This window comes from Siniperca chuatsi, linkage group LG10 (assembly GCF_020085105.1).
Source record: "Siniperca chuatsi isolate FFG_IHB_CAS linkage group LG10, ASM2008510v1, whole genome shotgun sequence".
NCBI classification, from domain to species: Eukaryota; Metazoa; Chordata; class Actinopteri; order Centrarchiformes; family Sinipercidae; genus Siniperca; species Siniperca chuatsi.
The window spans coordinates 12,213,350-12,231,454 of NC_058051.1; the positions used below are offsets into that span (position 1 = coordinate 12,213,350).

The 18,105-nt window shown below is 39.0% G+C and overlaps 3 protein-coding genes across 10 annotated transcripts in view; 2 read left to right on the forward strand and 1 right to left on the reverse strand.

The window, feature by feature from the left end:
- Positions 1-592: 592 nt before the first annotated feature.
- On the forward strand, positions 593-13,766 carry ppih (peptidylprolyl isomerase H (cyclophilin H)). Its single transcript, XM_044210487.1, has 9 exons — positions 593-794; positions 8,497-8,561; positions 8,726-8,749; positions 10,183-10,227; positions 10,641-10,683; positions 11,410-11,502; positions 11,733-11,820; positions 11,924-11,964; positions 13,213-13,766. The coding sequence occupies exons 1-9, from the start codon at positions 729-731 to the stop codon at positions 13,279-13,281; spliced, it is 534 nt and encodes a 177-aa protein (XP_044066422.1). The 5' UTR covers positions 593-728; the 3' UTR covers positions 13,282-13,766.
- Positions 2,650-8,467, reverse strand: si:dkeyp-100a1.6 (probable G-protein coupled receptor 160). Of its 2 annotated transcripts, none has more exons than XM_044210485.1 (2): positions 7,585-8,467; positions 2,650-5,015 (listed from the first exon to the last, which is right to left on the reverse strand). In XM_044210485.1, exon 2 carries the CDS (start codon positions 4,820-4,822, stop codon positions 3,869-3,871), a length of 954 nt encoding a protein of 317 aa, XP_044066420.1. In that variant the 5' UTR covers positions 4,823-5,015; positions 7,585-8,467; the 3' UTR covers positions 2,650-3,868. The 2 variants fall into 2 exon arrangements, with proteins under 2 accessions (XP_044066420.1, XP_044066421.1); XM_044210486.1 differs by lacking the exon at positions 7,585-8,467 and adding an exon at positions 6,262-7,506.
- Positions 13,767-16,605: 2,839 nt separating the features above from the next.
- ybx1 (Y box binding protein 1) overlaps positions 16,606-18,105 on the forward strand; it is a 6,602-nt gene continuing 5,102 nt past the window's right edge. For 4 of the 7 annotated variants that reach the window (XM_044210491.1, XM_044210493.1, XM_044210495.1 and 1 more), the window contains exon 1: positions 16,606-16,876. In XM_044210491.1, coding sequence (XP_044066426.1) covers positions 16,771-16,876 — 106 coding nt within the window. In that variant the 5' untranslated portion in view covers positions 16,606-16,770. The remainder of the gene's footprint in view (positions 16,877-18,105) is intronic. The other 3 variants (XM_044210492.1, XM_044210496.1, XM_044210498.1) reach the window with 1 other exon arrangement.

Below are 18,105 nucleotides of genomic sequence, written 5' to 3' on the forward strand. Positions count from 1 at the left end.
CTGATGATGCAGGATACCAATCGCCAAAACTGTCCAGTTAACGAGTTACCTGTCAGTCTGTATAACTTCATGTTAAAAAGTCTGTGTGAACAGGAACCGGACCAGAATTAAAATGCAGTAACACTGTTTTCCCTTGGTGAATTTTCCCCAAATGTACCGAACTATAGATGTGAAAGCACCCTTGTGCAAAAGTAAAACACAGCTCCTTTATATGTACTCAAGAGAGTACTCAGAAACATTGATTACTTATTAGAAAGGATAATAGGAAAGGTCGTTTTAAGATTTTGAGAATTGTTATAGAAAGAGCATAATGTAAAGCCAGATATTATTAACTTGCTGATTGACTGGAGTAACGTTACATGCTTTTGTCGGGCTTATGGACAGCGGCAGGTATTCTACTGCAATACAAAAATACTGGCTTCACAAGTTAAGTGCAACAGCACAATCAATCACAAAGCTACATAATAAGAGTAAATGTTGTGGTTTGTTGTTATTCTACATGTAAATTATCAATCTTACGTTACCACCAGACGGCACCAATTTATCCATGCCTTTACTATCACGCTTTCTCGCAACGGCAGTATTTTGTCCCAAACTGCGAGCCGTAAAATGTCCCTCCTGAGACACCGTGGGTCCTAACAGCGCATATGCTGGAGTTTCAAATTATTCGCGTGTAATTGGTCAAATCGCATATTTATTCACTCTTAAAAAGCGACGAAACTGTCACAATGTCTGTTCAATCAACAAATCCCAACAACCCGATTGTTTTCTTCGACATAACCATCGGAGGGCAGGTGAGTAGAATAAAGAGTTTAGCTAACAATAACTAACCCAGCTAACGTTGAGTTAACGTTACCGCATCTCACCATAATGTTATGTTTTGGCGAAAAGTTGTGATCCAGTCCAGGTCCAACTACGTCGGTGGTATTTAAACGGCTACCTTTTATACACATATCTGATACGTATAACAATGAACAATATGCAGATTCTACATTTATCTCCTAGCGGCTTATATTGTGGTGAGCGTCTTGCTGTGCATTTACGGTATAAGTGTTGAAATGGTGGTCTGGGTGTTATAGTTTTGGATCGAATACGTATGATGTCCCCCCCCCCCCCCGTTGTATTGCAGTTAAGATAGTACTTTATTCATGTTGTGGTCTGTAAGACGAAAGCTGACCTGACAGTTCATCACCAGGGCTTTACAGAGTTTACATGTTAAACACTGTAAGAAGAAAAACGTGGCTGAAAATGGTTCTAAGGTATAGTTGAGATTTATTAAGATATCTTTCAGTCGCATGAAATATAGCCTCATTCAACTGTCTTCACGATAACTTTTATATTATTTCCACAGTAGCATTTTTTTTAATCAGTTTTGTAAATTTTGTTCAAAAGTGAAATTAAGTCCTACGCTTGGCCCCCATACCTGCACCCAACATATCACTGGAAACGCAAATGTTGTTTTAAGTTATTCTACCAAAATCTGTCTGAGGGCATATCAGCCATCAGCATCAAACCCGAACTTCACTTGGTTTATAGAAATTCACTTATGAAAACCCTGCATGCCTGCACAGGTCTGGATTTGTTTTGGTTCAAGGTTCACCTTTATTGTGCAATACGGTATTACACAATACAATACAGTTATAGCCCCATCTGTTCTACACAGAAAATGTATAAACAAATATTTAAATTAGAATAGAATAAAACATTAGAATAGAACAAAGTATGTAAAAGTAGCACTAAAGGAAGAAATAAAAAGGAAAACTAAATTATATTTACAAGGAAGATATACAGTTACGTATATACAGTATACAGTGGCGTGAAAAAGTGTTTTCCCCCTTCCCCCCGTCTGTCACACTTAAATGTTTCAGATCATCACAAGTAAACACAAAATGCAGTTTTTAAATGAAGGCTGTTATTATTAAGGGAAAACAAAATCCAAACCTACATGGCCCTGTGTGAAATAGTGATTGCCCCCTAAACCTAATAACTGGTTGGGCCACCCTTAGCAGCAACAACTGCAATCAAGCGTTTGTGATAACTTGCAATGAGTCTTTTACAGCGCTGTGGAGGAATTTTGGCCCACTCATCTTTGCAGAATTGTTGTAATTCAGCCACATTGGAGGGTTTTCGAGCATGAACTACCTTTTTAAGGTCATGCCACAGCATCTCAATAGGATTCAGGTCAGGACTTTGACTAGGCCACTCCAAAGTCTTCATTTTGTTCTTCTTCAGCCATTCAGAGACCCCACAACAACATCCAAAGAATTGCAGGCCTCACTTGCCTCAATTAAGGTCAGTGTTCATGACTCCACCATAAGAAAGAGATTTGTGACAAAGAAAGTGTCACAAACATGCAAAAAAAAAAAAAGAAAAATCAAGAAGGGGACAAACACTTTTTCACACCACTGAATATACACACAAACACTTTTTAATTTGTAAAATCAGTATTAAAATATTTTTTCAGATCCAACACAGATTTTAAAAGGACTGACAGTGGGAAAGTTAAGGTTGCTGCAGGAGGAAAAGCTGGTGGGTTGACTGTCTGAAAGAAGAGGGGTGGAATGAAGTTTCAGCTACCTTATGTACGAGTTTTCTGGAGACATGAACAACTGTCCTTTACACAAAATTACACATTTTGATGCATACCAGTTAGAATAAATACAAAGTTTATTTCTTAACAGAAATGTAGAATTTTACTGACATGGTATTTTTCAGATTCACTTCCTCCACTGGCTATCTACATTAAAGGGACAGTTCACCCCTAAATCTAAATCACATATTTTTCCTCTTACCTGTAGTGCTATTTATCCATCTAGGTTGTTTTAGTGTGAGTTGCAGAGTTTTGAAGATTTTGGCTGTACAGATGTCTGCCTTCTCTGGAATATAATGTGAAACTAGATGGCAGTTTCTCTTTCCAGAAATCATGATCGGGTTACTCAAGATAATCCACAGACCTTGTTGTGAGCAGTTCATGTAGGAACTATTTTCTTTCTAACGAACTACACCCATCATCAGTATCACTGCTCAGAAGGAAGCTAGCAGCATTGAACTATTAGTTAGAATATTATTGTTGGCTGAGCTAGCTAACGTTAGAGCTCAGCCGAGGAGGATGCCATTAATGTTTACATCCTGCACTGTTACAAGCACGAGCCTCTCATCCCTGAGTAGATGCGCGCTTCCTCCCATAGATCACAAGGTCCATTAAGTAGCAGTTCTGGAGCTTTCAAACATATCGCATGATCATCATTAAGGCCAAGAATAAACTTTGAACCCCTTCAAATAAATTGAGACAAATTAAATGTACGTTGCCGAATAATTACAGATTGGTTCTTTTTAAAGAAAAATACATGGTTTAGTGAAAGAAAAATGAAGGACTTTGTTTCGGGATATTTATTGAAAAGCACTTTGAAAGCCATACCTGTTTTGGGACAGAAAGTAAAAAAGGAATACATATAAATAATGAGTCATCATAGCATTTCCCTAAAATCTAAGATTGATATGGGCTGTATGAAAAACATATACAAATGAATGTAGATAAAAGAACATTTATGGTGATCTATGTAAATATTTACAAAAGTTTAGCTTAATGGGTACTGGTTTTAGCAACACTTTGTTCCACAATTACATTTGGACATCCAGTGACAGTCTCATGTCATTTCTTTGCTCAAAAGCACTTCTGCATGTGCTGATGGAGAGGTGAGAGATGCCTTTCTGTGTCCAGGCTTTTTAACTGTCAGCATTCACACAGGTGAACCATTCATAGATGCTTGCTCATTTTCATAAAGTATTTACAAGCTTTCCCACATCATGGTTTTCACTTGCTGTCGGGTCTGTGATGTAACAGGTTTATTGTTCACCATTTTTTGTATTACACATAGAGGTGAGTGTTTTTCTTCCCTTTTGATGGGTTAAACACAGCTATAGGGAGTTGCTGCTGTTGTGTTCCTTTGCTCAAATGCCAGTAAATGTGCCATAAGCACACGTTTTCTGGTAGATGGCTGTATGGCCCTAGCGTCTTGCTCTTTACCCAGAACACCACACCCACCAGTAAACTGTTGGTGCACTCCAACCACAGGAGGTTAACAGTGATGTAGGCAGGTACTCCAAAGCCAAAGACCAGACAGGCCACAGACAGAGTGAGATAAGGCATCCAAACCATACCAAAGCCTAGTGTTAGGCTGAACCAAAGAGGTGGTCGTGGCGAGATGGTCTCCTCCAGATAATTCTCCTCACTGTTTTTTGTATCCCCATAGTTGGTTGAGATGAACAACAAGTCGCTCCTCTGGTTCTCTTGTTCTTCCCTCATTTCAGATAACCTGTCAGCCTCTTTCACCAACTGGGGAATCCTTGACCAAAAGGGCAGCATTGTACAAATTACTGCTGTGAAAAGCCCCAAAATGAAGTAGGTAATCAGTGTAGACTCCTCTACTTCACACACAAGAACCCTTATCCCTGACATATAGTCCAGTTCCATCAGCTCAGCTTTGACATCACCAAAGGAGTAAATAACAGCTAGCATCCACACCAGCAATGTCAAGAATGCGTTCCTTAGGAATTTGCAGAAGGTGCTCTGGTTGCAGAGGTAGGCATCTTCTAAACAGTAGTCCATTAAACCCAGGCACATCATAGGCAGCGGCAGTGCTCCATATGTCGCTGAGGCATGAGCTAAGAGGAAGCAGGGTGACACAACAGACCTTTCAGCCCCAAGAAACCACACCATTGTAATTAACAATGTCATCACCAAGTCAGCCAGGATGATGGACAGGCTGCACATGCTTAAAAAGGAGGTACACAGCTTCCGGCAGCATAAGTACAAGACCATTGCGTCCAGTCCCAACTTGGAAAGTATAAGGAACAGATACTTCTCAGTGTTGTCTGTATGACAGCCAGACCCCCCATTGTTCTATAATGGCCAGCATTTTGACGGTATGGCTAGTTTCCGGAGATGCTGGCGACTAAAGCATTTATCTTACTGCAACAGTGCTCACTTCCGTACCAAGGTCCTCCAGGAAATGCTGTGAAAGATAAGATAATATTGGTTAGGAACTTTGGCTATACAAACAATAGACTGCAATTAATAATTAGAAAAAAGAAGAAAAAGAATATAGATGCATGAGTCAACAACCTTTGGCTGGTCACGCATGAAGTATTGAGAGATGGTTGAGTAGGTACCAGGGTTTGACCCCCAGGAAATTGTTTAGCCAAGGTTTTAAGCCACCCAGATCAGATCCTGACCCATCTTGTCTCATAATCAACTTACTTAATCAACTATGACTGTCCTCTACTTACTTTAGTAAGTAGATGACAGTCATACTAAATATAATGATTTTGCTGCATAAAATAACGCCTCCGCTCTTTCCCCCTGAGGTTTGATGTCATATTTCATAAAGGTGTATTTATTTTTTTAATGATATTAGTGGAGGTGGTTTTTGTTTCAGGTTAGGTGGCTCACCTCTGCTATAAAACACTTCGGGAAACCCAGTACCTGAGACTCATTCAACCCTCCACCAAAGGATAGATGTATAAAACCTGATATGTGTTTTGCCCAAACATTCTGCTTTTGCACAATGGTAAAACTAGATTCATTTACTTCCTTTTAACCGACTATAACTTTTTTTGCTTCACAGACAAAATTTAACCAATGGGTTAATTTCTTAAAACTGTGTCTTGATGAAATTGAAGTATAGGCAAAAGTTGAATAGTGAGAGGTCACATTTGGATCTGGCGACATTATTTTGTCACCAGATTTGGTGTAATCATACACTAATCGTCCCATTTTTGTATCGCACCCAACACTTTGTGCAGTTAAGGTGTATGTCCAGTGTAGAGCAGTTGGATCAATTGTCCCTCCAAACTTCTCATTTGCAGCAAATCTTAAACACTAATGATTCCAGTGTCACTCACTGTCAGTACAGTACACTGACAAGTATAAATTTGAAAAAGCTATTTTTTTGTAAAGATATTTTTTCAGTTTTGAGACACTTTGGTTCTCAAATATGTTGTATTCAAACTAAAACATGCCGTTATCTCACTAATCAATTCTGACTTCCGTGTAGTAGTCACATGTAATCACTTCCATGTTACAGCAATGGTATTTGATTCCAGCAGCACACACACCAACCTGAATTTCCAGTATTTCGTTTTTGCATGATTAACATTGATAACAGGTAATGCAAGTTCTGCCATGTGAAGCATGTAGCATTTGCTCAAGTTAAGAAACAAACAGAAATTTAACAATGTGTGACCCTAATAAGTCTGTACCTCTCTGCCCAAGGTTGTCCTAGTCCAGTGAGTTTCAGTAGAGATCCAGATGCTTTACTCTTGCAGCAATGTAAATTGCTGACCCAGCATGCTTTCATCAAGACTCGGCGGTGACTGTTGTCAGGTGGAGTAGTTCCCTTTTAGGCAGGTCTTTATGTCTCCACTTTCCTAATGTGAATGTGAACAACTGATGGGACCTGCCCTAGATGTGACTGCCTCTTGTTACGTCGATTTGCATGTCCTACAACAGGCAATCCACGTGGAAACGCAGTTTCTACTAACAACTTGTTAGTTGAAACCACACCCTGTGACTGGTTTTGTTTGCCTGCACCATGTCCCTATACAATTACACTGGAATCCCAGGAAACAGCATCAGGTGTTAAATGTTGGAGGCCTAAGGTTGCTTCCCAGAAATACTTGCCTACCCAACTATAACAACAGCAGCTGTTATACCATGCTTTTAATGAATTCCTCAATTTGTTGAAAAGTTAACAGTCTAGGGTTTTGACCAACTATAATTATACTCTGGCTACAGTGTTAATTATGTATGCAGAAATACTCCTGATGCAGTAGCTTAGGGGTACAAGTTGAAAACCAATGTAACAATTCCTCCTTGAGTAAAAGCATGTAATTTTCATATTGCATTATAATAAAATTATTAAGTTTTACAATATAAATTAGCTTTACAAAAATAGCTTGGAACAGTTTGTTGATTTAATCGCCTAACAATTAAATTTGACAACATTTAGTCACAGAACTATCAGCCTATAAGGGTAAGGCTATAGTTAAACAATGAGAAATGTTAAACAGTAATGAGTCACAAATGCACCTCTACACGTCCTAATATGCTTCTTCACAGTACTCGTCGAACATGTACATGCAGCTAGTTTACAGAACATTATTGGTAAAATAAAACAAGGTGATTTATATTTAATTCTATTGGTTTGTTTGACGTGTGCGACTGTTTGCTCTCGGTTTGAACATTAACGTCCATGTACTTCTAGGTAGAGGAAGCTGCAGGGGAGTTAAAGTATGTGTGATAGATGTGGACTTTGTAATCTTGAACATGACTATTAAGTGCAAACCTTTTGCCATGTGTCTAAATCAGTTCCGTACACTTGATACCCTTCTCACCTTCCTTACAGTTTTGTTACTGTTTCAAGGAATCTGAAGTGATCTTTGAAATTTGACACCCTTTTACCAGCATCACAACAAAAGTAGTACATACAGTATATATTTATCAAAATGAAAACACTAGACCCTTAAATCGGTGTATTATTTGATAAGAAACTACTACTTTTTTATGTTTATAAGTTGTCTTACCTTTTTGTTAGGCACTTGACTTCACATGGATGTCACGCTCCAGCCAGAGAAAACCCCCAGCAGATCAAATGTTCCGTGGCTGATGTTTGTTCCGTGTCAGCACTTAGCTTCTGTATTTCATTTCATTGCCTTGATAATTATGAACAATACTGTACTGTCTAAATGGCAAAGACGGAAGATCCAATGGCTGCTTGTTTTACTGTGAGTTGTCTGTGTGGAATGAAGGGACAGTGATGTTATGGGGACACACCACTCTTTACACCAGCACGTTGTTTGTTTTCACACACAGATACAGACACGCAGACATTGTTGTAGCAGTCGGCCACTTGCATGCCCCTCTGGGTTGTGGGAAGCCTGGGTGAACAGACACCCACGCTGCCAAACACACGCACACGCACACACACATACACACGCACGTAAACACACAGCTCATAAAGGATTTAATGTCCAGTAATGTGTTGCATCATGACTGTGGCGTCTTTCCATTTACATCTTTTTTATTACATATGCTTTGACCTCTGGGAAATGCTATCAGAACTGCTACAAAATAGCTTGTTGTTGAGATGAAACTGTGTACTTGATGTTTTCAGCAAGGTCAACAAAGAACTGAAAGGAATCAGATAATGTGTCATTGTATTCAAGGCCAGAAGGAAGAAAGACGAGAAGAAATCCTATACCGGGCCTTCAGTTGAACATATCTTTGAGCTAAATGCTTTCGCCAAGTCTCTGGGTGTAACTAGTTAGTCCAGATGAGGCTGTCAGTGTCATATAGAGAAGGAACAAGAATGACGGCTTTCTATTCATTCTGTTTAGTCTCGCCCGAGGCGTGACTGGTTGTCCCACCTTTTTAGGTGTATATTTTTCTGTCTTAATTGGGTATCTCTTTGTTTTGTGTGTTCAACTGTTTGTCAGGATGTCGGACGGATGAAGATAGAGCTGTTTGCTGATGTGGTTCCAAAGACAGCGGAGAACTTCCGGTAAGGAGAGAGTCTGCATCACAGGCTGCTCAGATTTTGGATCACTTGGTCTGTTTTTAAAAATTTCAGAGAAATGCGAAATCACAGGTATATATGTTAACACGAATTAGACTATTTCCAAGTGTTTCCAAAGATGTTACTTACAGTTTCATCATCTCTTACAGGCAGTTCTGCACTGGAGAGTTCAGGTAAGGCAGTGAAGGGCTGTGTTCTTTGGTGGTACACAAATACTACTTGACCATCCTGTACTGGTCACACATTCATACATTGTCTTAACATGCACTGAATGATGATGAAATCTGATTAGTCCCAGCATTTGGCAGCAACCTGGTTTTTGAAACATGAAAATGAGAATCAGGTTTAGGGACAAGGAGAAACCTGATTTAACACAAAAGGTTACTGCTAATGAAACCTAATTATTTGGCCACATATATGCTTAATCAGGTATCTGAAGGGTATATACATGTGTGCATGATCGCTGTACGTATCGCTAAATACGTTTTTAAATAACCTTTAAAATGTTCCAAGTCTTAGCAAAAACTGCACCTTGTTAGCCAGTACACCCAGAGCTGTAATCTGCTGTGAGAAGCACAAGGCTCAAACCATGTACTAAATAAAAACAAATAGTCTAATGAGCTGTCTTTCTCTGAATGGGCTTATTTGGAGAAAGCCAAAGGAAGCTTTTAATACACAATGTATGGTGTCAGCTATTAAACATGGTAGTGGATCTGCACTGTTATGGCAGCTATTCTGAGTCACCGAGGCTGATAAATGCTCTGCATGGTTATCAAACATGGAGGGAATATGAGACCATTTAACAGGACCAGGTGCTCTTTATGCAACCAACACGGGTCCTTCATGCTGTTCCCATATGCAAAAAAGTCTCTCCATACACACTGTCAGTCAAATTAAACAGCATTTTTGTAAACACCTCAGCCAGCTACAATAAAACAGGATCCTTTAAAAGATGGTTGAACAGCTGCCAGCCAAACATGTATCTCAGCCTGCAGCGTGTTCTGTATTCATTCCTACTTAAAGGAACAGTTCACCCCAAAATCAACAATACATACAAAAACTCAACAGCAATGTCTCTTCTCAGAAAGACCTGGTTGCTCAAGATAATCCACAGACCTCGTTGTGAGCAGTTTCATGTAGGAACTATTGGTAGAAAGAAAATAGTTTCTACATGAAACTGCTCACAACAAGGTCTGTGGGTTATCTTGAGTAACCGGGTCGTGATTTCTGGAAAGAGACGTTGCTGTTGAGTTTTTCAAATGTATTTTTTTGACGCTTTAAGCACCACAAGGCGAGTGCCATCTAGTTCCACATTATATTCCAGAGAAGGCAGACATCTCTATGGCCGATATCTCCAAAACTCTGCAACTCACACCAAAACAATCTAGATGGATAAATAGCACTACAGGTAAGAGGAAAAATATGTATTTTAGATTTTGGGGTGACCTGTCCCTTTTTTTAAATGTTTAATGATGGCCTATTTCCTGTGAAAACCCACATCACATACACAGACAAGCCTGCTTTGTGAGAAGTGATAACTTCAATACAGTATGTTTATCTTTACTGCCAATGTCATTTTGTTCTTTCTCAAACTTCTGTCCCACAGGAAGGATGGAGTCCCGATTGGTTACAAAGGTTGCACATTCCACAGGTACACAACATGGCAGCTTGATTTGTATAGCTCACATTGTGCTTGGATGTTGGAATGATTTTTAATATCTTTTGAATGATTTTGAATGACTTTAATTCAAGTAGAAACCCACACCCTCTGGTGGCTTTTAGAGTTGATATTTAACCTGGTTGTTTCCTGGAGCAGCCTCCCCTGGGTATCCACCAACAGCCCCTGGCATTCAGGCTGTTTCTGTACCTGTTTTTCTTAATATTTATAGTTCTAAAGGCAAAATGTTGTGTTTTTAAGGGACGTTTTCATGTTTTATTGTTTTACAACAAAGTACATTTATTGTGGCTTTTTTTGTGCATCAGAATGTCTAAATCTGCTTTTTGTATAACCACTTTTACCTCAGCAAATCTGACTGCACTGATGTTTTTATTGTTCATTGGCAGGGTGATCAAAGACTTCATGATACAAGGGGGGGACTTTGTAAATGTAAGTACATGCACACCTCTTCTGCTGTCTGGTTAGTGCTCTTGTTGCATCTTTAGGATGGCAGTAAAGAGTAATTCAAGGTTTAATGTCTTACATCTGTCATTGTTTGCATTTATTGCTTGGATTAAGGCTACAGAAAGCTATGAGAACATTTCAGACACAAGTAGACATACAGTATAATCATTCCAGAGAGCCTGTTTCTTACAGCAAACAAAAATGTAATGCTTCTTCTGCTAAGTGCTAAACCTCACCTGAGTGGACAAAAAGGGGAAAGTATGTTGGAAACCAACAGTAATCTCGGATTATTGCTTGGAGTGGAACAGTATTAGATAGATCTGAGTGTGAAATGAGGTAACAGGAGATTTTTCCCATAAACAATATGAAGAAATTAATATTTTAAAAGCTATTGAACTAGTAGGCCTTTTTTTTTTTCAAATCCAACGGCAAGGTGGTAGATAGCCTCAGTGGATGAAATATATAGTATGTTGCTGTAGGAACTGAGGCATAATCTCAGAAGCATTTATGAAACTATCTACCATTTCTCCTTGCCATGATGTCAGCCAAACTGCAGTTGAATTTTCAATTGAGCAGGATGATAAGACTTCAGTCTTTTGCCCCTGGTGTGCATGTTGTGAATTACAGCACATCTAAACTTTCTGAATGCATAGCTTTCTCTTTACTTTGTGAGCCCTATCTTTATGTACTGTTTTTCGTCTTTTTGTGTAGGGTGATGGAACTGGTATCTGCAGCATCTACAGAGGTCCGTTTGCAGATGAAAACTTCAGAATGAAGCATTCGGCTCCTGGTCTTCTGTCCATGGTATGTATGTAGATCCATGCTCAGATATTAAGGACACTGCTGAATCAGGAAAGGGTCTATTTACTTTGACTTCATCCAAATTAAGATGTTGGGTTTTCTGCAATAATTGTATATATCCTGTATTATCCTGTTTTAAAATAAGTTAATTAAGATTTGATTAATCCATTCAAAGTGAATAAACCCTAACCAATATAGACAAATAATTCCTCAATAATGTGTGTCTTACTCAGGCAAACAGTGGTCCAGGGACAAATGGTTGTCAGTTTTTCATTACCTGCACTAAATGTGACTGGTTAGATGGGAAGCATGTTGTTTTTGGTGAGTACATTTACATTATTAATTCTGCATTCATATTTATTTAGAGCTCTATTTCAATTTCTATGTGTTATGAGTTAAATTGTCTTGTTCACCACTGTTTCAGGAAAAGTGGTCGATGGTTTGCTGATCATGAGAAAAATTGAGGTAAAAACTCATTGTAGTATTAATTTATATTAATATATTTGTTACAATGGTAAGAATTTTATCCTGTGATTCCTTTTGGCAGGAATAAATCAATGAAGAAATTTTAGTCTGATCTGTAAATTTACCAAAATACTAAGCAAAACCCTGAGAGGAGGTAGACCACTCATAATGGTGTAAATAAAAAATTTGATTCAAGCTTAAACACAGCGTAAAAACAATTGTGCAACATGTTTAAAGTGACTAGGCTTACTGTACTTCGTGCACTCACTTGTTACCTTCCTCCAATTATTTCAAGCATCTCTCAAATCAAATCAGTTTTGAAGAGGACTGCATACATATTTCAGAATGTTAATGCTTGTTTAACATTTTTAAAAGGAGCTGTAAGCAACATTCACTTCCACTAAATGTCACACTAGAGCACCAGCATCTCATATCAAAATGGACAAATGCGCCCATCAAAGTATGTCCACTAAAAGTGCTTGGTTTTGCCACTGACAGGCTCAGATTGTAATTCTAAGTGTCTGACAACATTATGGAAAGGATCCCTACAGAGATAGACCTTTTTGTTAAACAGTAAGATCCTTTTTGTTTAACCAGAAACGACCGTTTTATCGCTCTTGTCCGCCACCAGACTGAAAAACAAACAAAATAAAACTCACCAAAACCGTCTTTGTTAGTCTTTCCACTGTTCCATCAATCACCAACTCTGGTTTGGTCGAAATAAAGTCCTTAATTCACCACGTTAGATGAGAAAAGACACAGCTCTCCTCACAGACTAACATTTTCACACGAGACACTCACATGCACTAACATGCATGTGCGGCTATATCAACAAAGCACAGAGAAGCTGCGATAACAATACAGGCAGAGGGGGTGTGACATCATCCACTGCTCAGGACGCCATTACTCCACTATATCTTTATATAGCAAATAGTTGTTTGCTGCTATATTAATATTCAGAATCTCATTTACAGAACCTTTATGTTCACTGTCTTGAACATTTTCATCTCCACAGTGATGTTTAAGACTTCAGACACAAATATTTCAAAGCAGGCATCCAACCTCTGACTAAAACCCAATAGTTGGCAGTAAATTAATCTTGTACTACATCATATTTATGTAATAAGTAATTAGATTATTGGTTTTGTGCATAAATCCCCAATAATCATTTTAGTTGGGTGTAATGTTTACATCACTGTTTTAAAGTTGAGTTTTTTGTTCAAAATGTGTGCTCCTTCCTCCCATCAGAATGTTCCTACGGGACCCAACAACAAGCCCAAGCTCCCCATCGTCATTGCACAGTGTGGAGAGATGTGATCCAGCTTGCTCACAACACCATGCGAGAACTACACAACCTCTGTACACATGAAGTAGTGTCTCATAGTTATTTGAATACTCATCAGCAAACAGCAACCCACATATTTTTTCCCATCTGGATGCCTTCTCCCATAATGCACATTGAAGGACTTCAGCAGTACATCATTTTGGCCATTTTCTTAGTTTGGTATACCTGATTCCAGATTAACTGCTTCATCCAAACCCAAATAAGATTATTCACTTTTGAGGTGGGTTTTAAAATTAAAATGAATTTTGTGAAACTTGACGTTCAACGCTGTTGCTGATGTTTTTCCAAGTTCAAACGGAGACAATTTGTGTATCCTGTCATTAAAAGACAAATAAGAAAATTTGACTTTTTTAAGCCTAAAGAAAAAATTGGTTGGCATGTGAAACATTCTCATTCCTAATTCAGCCACACTGTGTATCATTTATTATCAATAAATTGTTTTACATTTTTATAAAAATTTCTCTTGTTTGAGATCTTGTTTGTTTGTAGAAATCTGTTGACATCTATAAATGGCATTATACTTAAGAGTTGTTGTTTTTTTCAACATTGTTGGGTTGTTATATTGTCAGTATTCAAAGTTTTAATGTTGTTATCTCAACCCCAAATAGTGTCAAAAAGTGTCAATACTATTTAAGGTATGCACATACAGTTTTGACATTAGGCTCACAGCAGTAGCAAGGAATTTTAATTACTGTTGACCAGTTTCACAAAATATATGTATTTATTACAATATTAACAGTAGCCAAACCAAGTTCAAGACCAACTACAAGTGAGAAACAAAATATCTGAAATTATTAGTAGTCTATCAGGCCATTTTAATTTTGTATTTATTTGAATCCACCATTTTATCAATTTAATGTGTATTTTAAGAAACTAGTTGCATATCCATTTTTTTTTTTTTTTAGAAACTGCTCTGCATTCAACTCCGCATTTAATACTAATACTGTAAGAACACTATGTACCCAGTGTTGAATGCATTGTTTTTGGTCGCTTTTATTAGATAATTTTCACATCCTCATATGTTTCTGACCTTAGAAAAAAACAGGGATGATTCCCTCAGTGTCTTTGGCTTGGAAAGAGTTTGAATTTATCAATGAGGAATTGTGCAGAGATGTATAGGTGGACTCTGAAGTGATAGTGGGTAATAATCTCAACCACATCACCATGCAGCAAAGGAGGGAAACACTTTACAATGAAAGGCACGAGAGTCCTCCAAGGCACATGCTCCAGAGCCAAGAAATCCTCTGCTGAACTTATGGCTACCTCTTCTTATCCCAGCCATCCATACAAATCCAAGCCACCAGACCCCCTCCCCCATCCACGCTCTCCCTCTTCTGCCTGGGACCCCGTTCCCTTGGCACAAAAGAATCCTTTCAGATGTAGACTGTGTTCTTATGGAGGCAGGAAGAAGTTTTTTTTGTGTTTTTTTTCTGGAGGGGGGGATCTCTTCGTGGGGAGGCTTCCTGGGGTCAATGCTAAAGCCCATCTTTGTGTGGGAGAACAGGGCTCGGCCATTAACAGCGAGCTCTTCACACATCAGCCAGTGCTCATAAACAGTGCCAGTGGAGCATTAACATGACAATGGGTGGGGGGCTGTGGTGGGGTTGTCTCACACTCAGTCTGTCTGCTCTGTGCTAGTGGAAGTGGAGCTTCTGAATTCACTCAGGATAATGACTCCATTTAACCTGTTTATTGTGCAGGGCAATATAACAGGAGAAGCAAATTGTACGTTGTTATATCAGGATTCACTGTCACTATTTGAGCTTTAGTGTACCCTTAAAATTTGAGAAGTGTAACCATCTAAGACAATTTACAGAAAAGTAGGACAGACAACATTTTCAATGTCCTCCCTGTGAATCCTGAATAATATCAGGACACAATCAAATACCATGCTTGATGTTTAAATTGTGAAGGAACATTACAGTTATTGTGTATGTAAACTAATGATTGGGGCTAATCTCTTAATAATAATATCACATTTCAACTGTAATAGTAGGGGTACTTCCAGAAATGTCCTGTAATATGGAATAGCGGATTCAGTTGTTGTTTAGGTGTTACAGTATATAGCTGTTGACATTGATAGGCTGTGTACAGGCTGATGAGAACTAGTTTATTTATCAGGGACAATTAAAAAAAACATCACAACAGGTTACAATAACATAATACAGATGTGTTGCATGTAGGATTTCTAGCCAAGGCTAATTTGCGACCCCTGTCCCTGGTTAGGCTATTCTGCTTAAAAAGATCATAAGGTATCACAACAAATCTGCACAACACACCAAAATGAGCTCTCTTCCTAAATCATGTATGTTTGAATGGTACTATCATTGCAACTGTGACAATGCCGTAAAAATGAACGATATAACATTTAGATCATGTTCCGTGAATAAAATATTGAGGCTTTCCTAATCCTTCCCTTAAATAAGGTCAGTTATCCCTCATTAAATTTCCACAGGGCTGCACCCAGTACACATGGGCTACTGATAGCGTGCAATGTCTTTAGGCATGTAATATTTTGTTAGTAGTGATGGTAGCCATACAAACAACCTTTTCATCCAACCTCAGGCAAGCACCAGTTTACAAAATGATAATTATATTCCAAGGCTTGAGAGACATGACAAACTACTTTTATTCTCAATGGGTCTCTTAATGACAGCTGTTCAGCAGAATACGTCAACTGAACTGAAGGCTTGCTTTGCCCAAACATTAAAGACATGAAATGAAGAGACAATTTTATGACGCCATTTTATGAAAGTGTGACATTATAATAATTATTTCTAGCAATCAGTGTGTAAAACACACGCACATCCTTTTTTGTCCAGGTGCTGAGTCCAGAAAATAGCTACGAACTGTTCGAGGCAGAGTCAACCTGGGCTCGAAACGTTGTAGCCTGCTCTTGTTAAATTAATTAAACAAAAACTGGTTTTGAAAGGGAGCAGTCTACTTTGTTAAGAATCCTTGTGAAAAAGATAATAATAATAATAATTAAAGTCATCATGTTTTGTCACTCTTTGTTAAAATCCGTCAACTAACATGACACAACCAAGCAGACACTCCGTTCCAAAAGTGTCACTGTCACGGTTATCTGTCTGACTTGTCTGGCTTTGACATTACTGTGGGGAGGTGACAATAGACAGGTACATTCTCCTTTAGCCAATCATTTATAGCAAGCGCTTCTCTCAAACGAAATTGACAATTGCCTTAGCCAATGGGAACGCGTTTTGTTTTTCGTTACAGATTCCAACCAATTCGAGAAGTAGTTGGGCGGACCCCCGACCATGAACATTCCCCGGCACAGTTTCTCATTCTGCCCAGTTCGATCGGCAACGGGAGCGGAAAGAGGAAAGCAGAGAGCCCGAAGGCAGTAGCCCCCACCACCGCCGGCCCAGGTTACCATCTAGCACCGGGAAACATAGCAGAGAGCCGCCGCCGGCAGAAGCCATTACCAACCAGAAGTAACCATGAGCAGCGAGGCCGAGACACAACAACCGCCGCAGCCTGCTGCCGATGCGGAGAGCCCATCCAGCCCGGCAGCCGCAGCTTCCGCGGGGGATAAGAAGGTCATCGGTAAGGCTACTGGAAATTAGCTAGTTAGCTAACGTGGTTTGGTACACAGAAGCGATGCGCAGAAGCGACGGTTGTTAATGTTAACAAGCCGATCACTGGTTCAATTAACCGTTGAATTACGACGTTCACAGTCTGATATTGCCGTTAACTCACATAGCATATTTGAAACTGGCAGATTAGCAGTTACAAAATAAACGTTAATTTTGCTAACAGCATATCTTACATTTCTCCCGATTTTGTATACCGTGTGGGGTGTTAAATTAAAGTAGTGTTTGATTTAAATGGGGTAACGTTATTGAAGTTGGGAGGTTTTTACCTTAAACACGGTAAAACAATTTTCAGCTGTCAAGCAAAACGTTAGTCCTGACGTTAACGCTAGCTAGCAATACAGATTAAAAATGTCAGTTGGAAGATTGCTCGATGGTTGTATTATCAATGCTAACTTAACCTATTTACCACTGTTTGGTAATTTGTTTCATATCCATTGTAAATTATCAATTTCTCCAAGTAACTAATCAGTGAGTAATTTTAGACGAGAAACGATTGGTAAAGGCAATCCTTCAATTTCAGTCAGTTAATCGCTCATGTTCATCGGCCTCCTAAAGTCCAGGAGCCGTCACAAAATGCCATGTTGCCGGCTGGCCGTCACATGCCCGACCGTTGACGTTGTTTTAGGAGCTGTGTCTCTACGCTAACGTTTGTGCCACTCTTCGTAAAATGTTATGTAGTCGGGCAATAGCAGTTACCGTCGAGACGTTAGAAAGTTAGCTATAATTTTTGAACAGTTAGTCACACATCATGGTGGAACCTGAAGTTATTTTTTTAACAGTCGGCTACGACAACTGTCGTCGAAATCAAGCTAACGTTAGCTGCTGGCCGTCCCTTTGTTCACACGAACGAGGCTGGTTCCGTGTTATTAGTTTTATCTCCAAAAATAATCAAAACGTATGCACAAACCTGTGGCCAACATGGTTGGCGAAACGATCATACCGAGGCTGGTTTCTAAATACATCAGAATACAACTGTCAACGGTTGTAGAATTTTGCTCGAATATAAGGGATAGCATTATGGCCTAGCTACTTAACAGCATTTGTAGCTCTTTGGCTAAAGAAGCTACGTTAGCCATAGCGTTGCTATTTACATGGCTGAAGGGGACACTCAAAATGTCCGCCGTATGATTTCACGGATTTCTTTCGCAATTTAGTTGTTTGATCGTTGAAACCCATTAC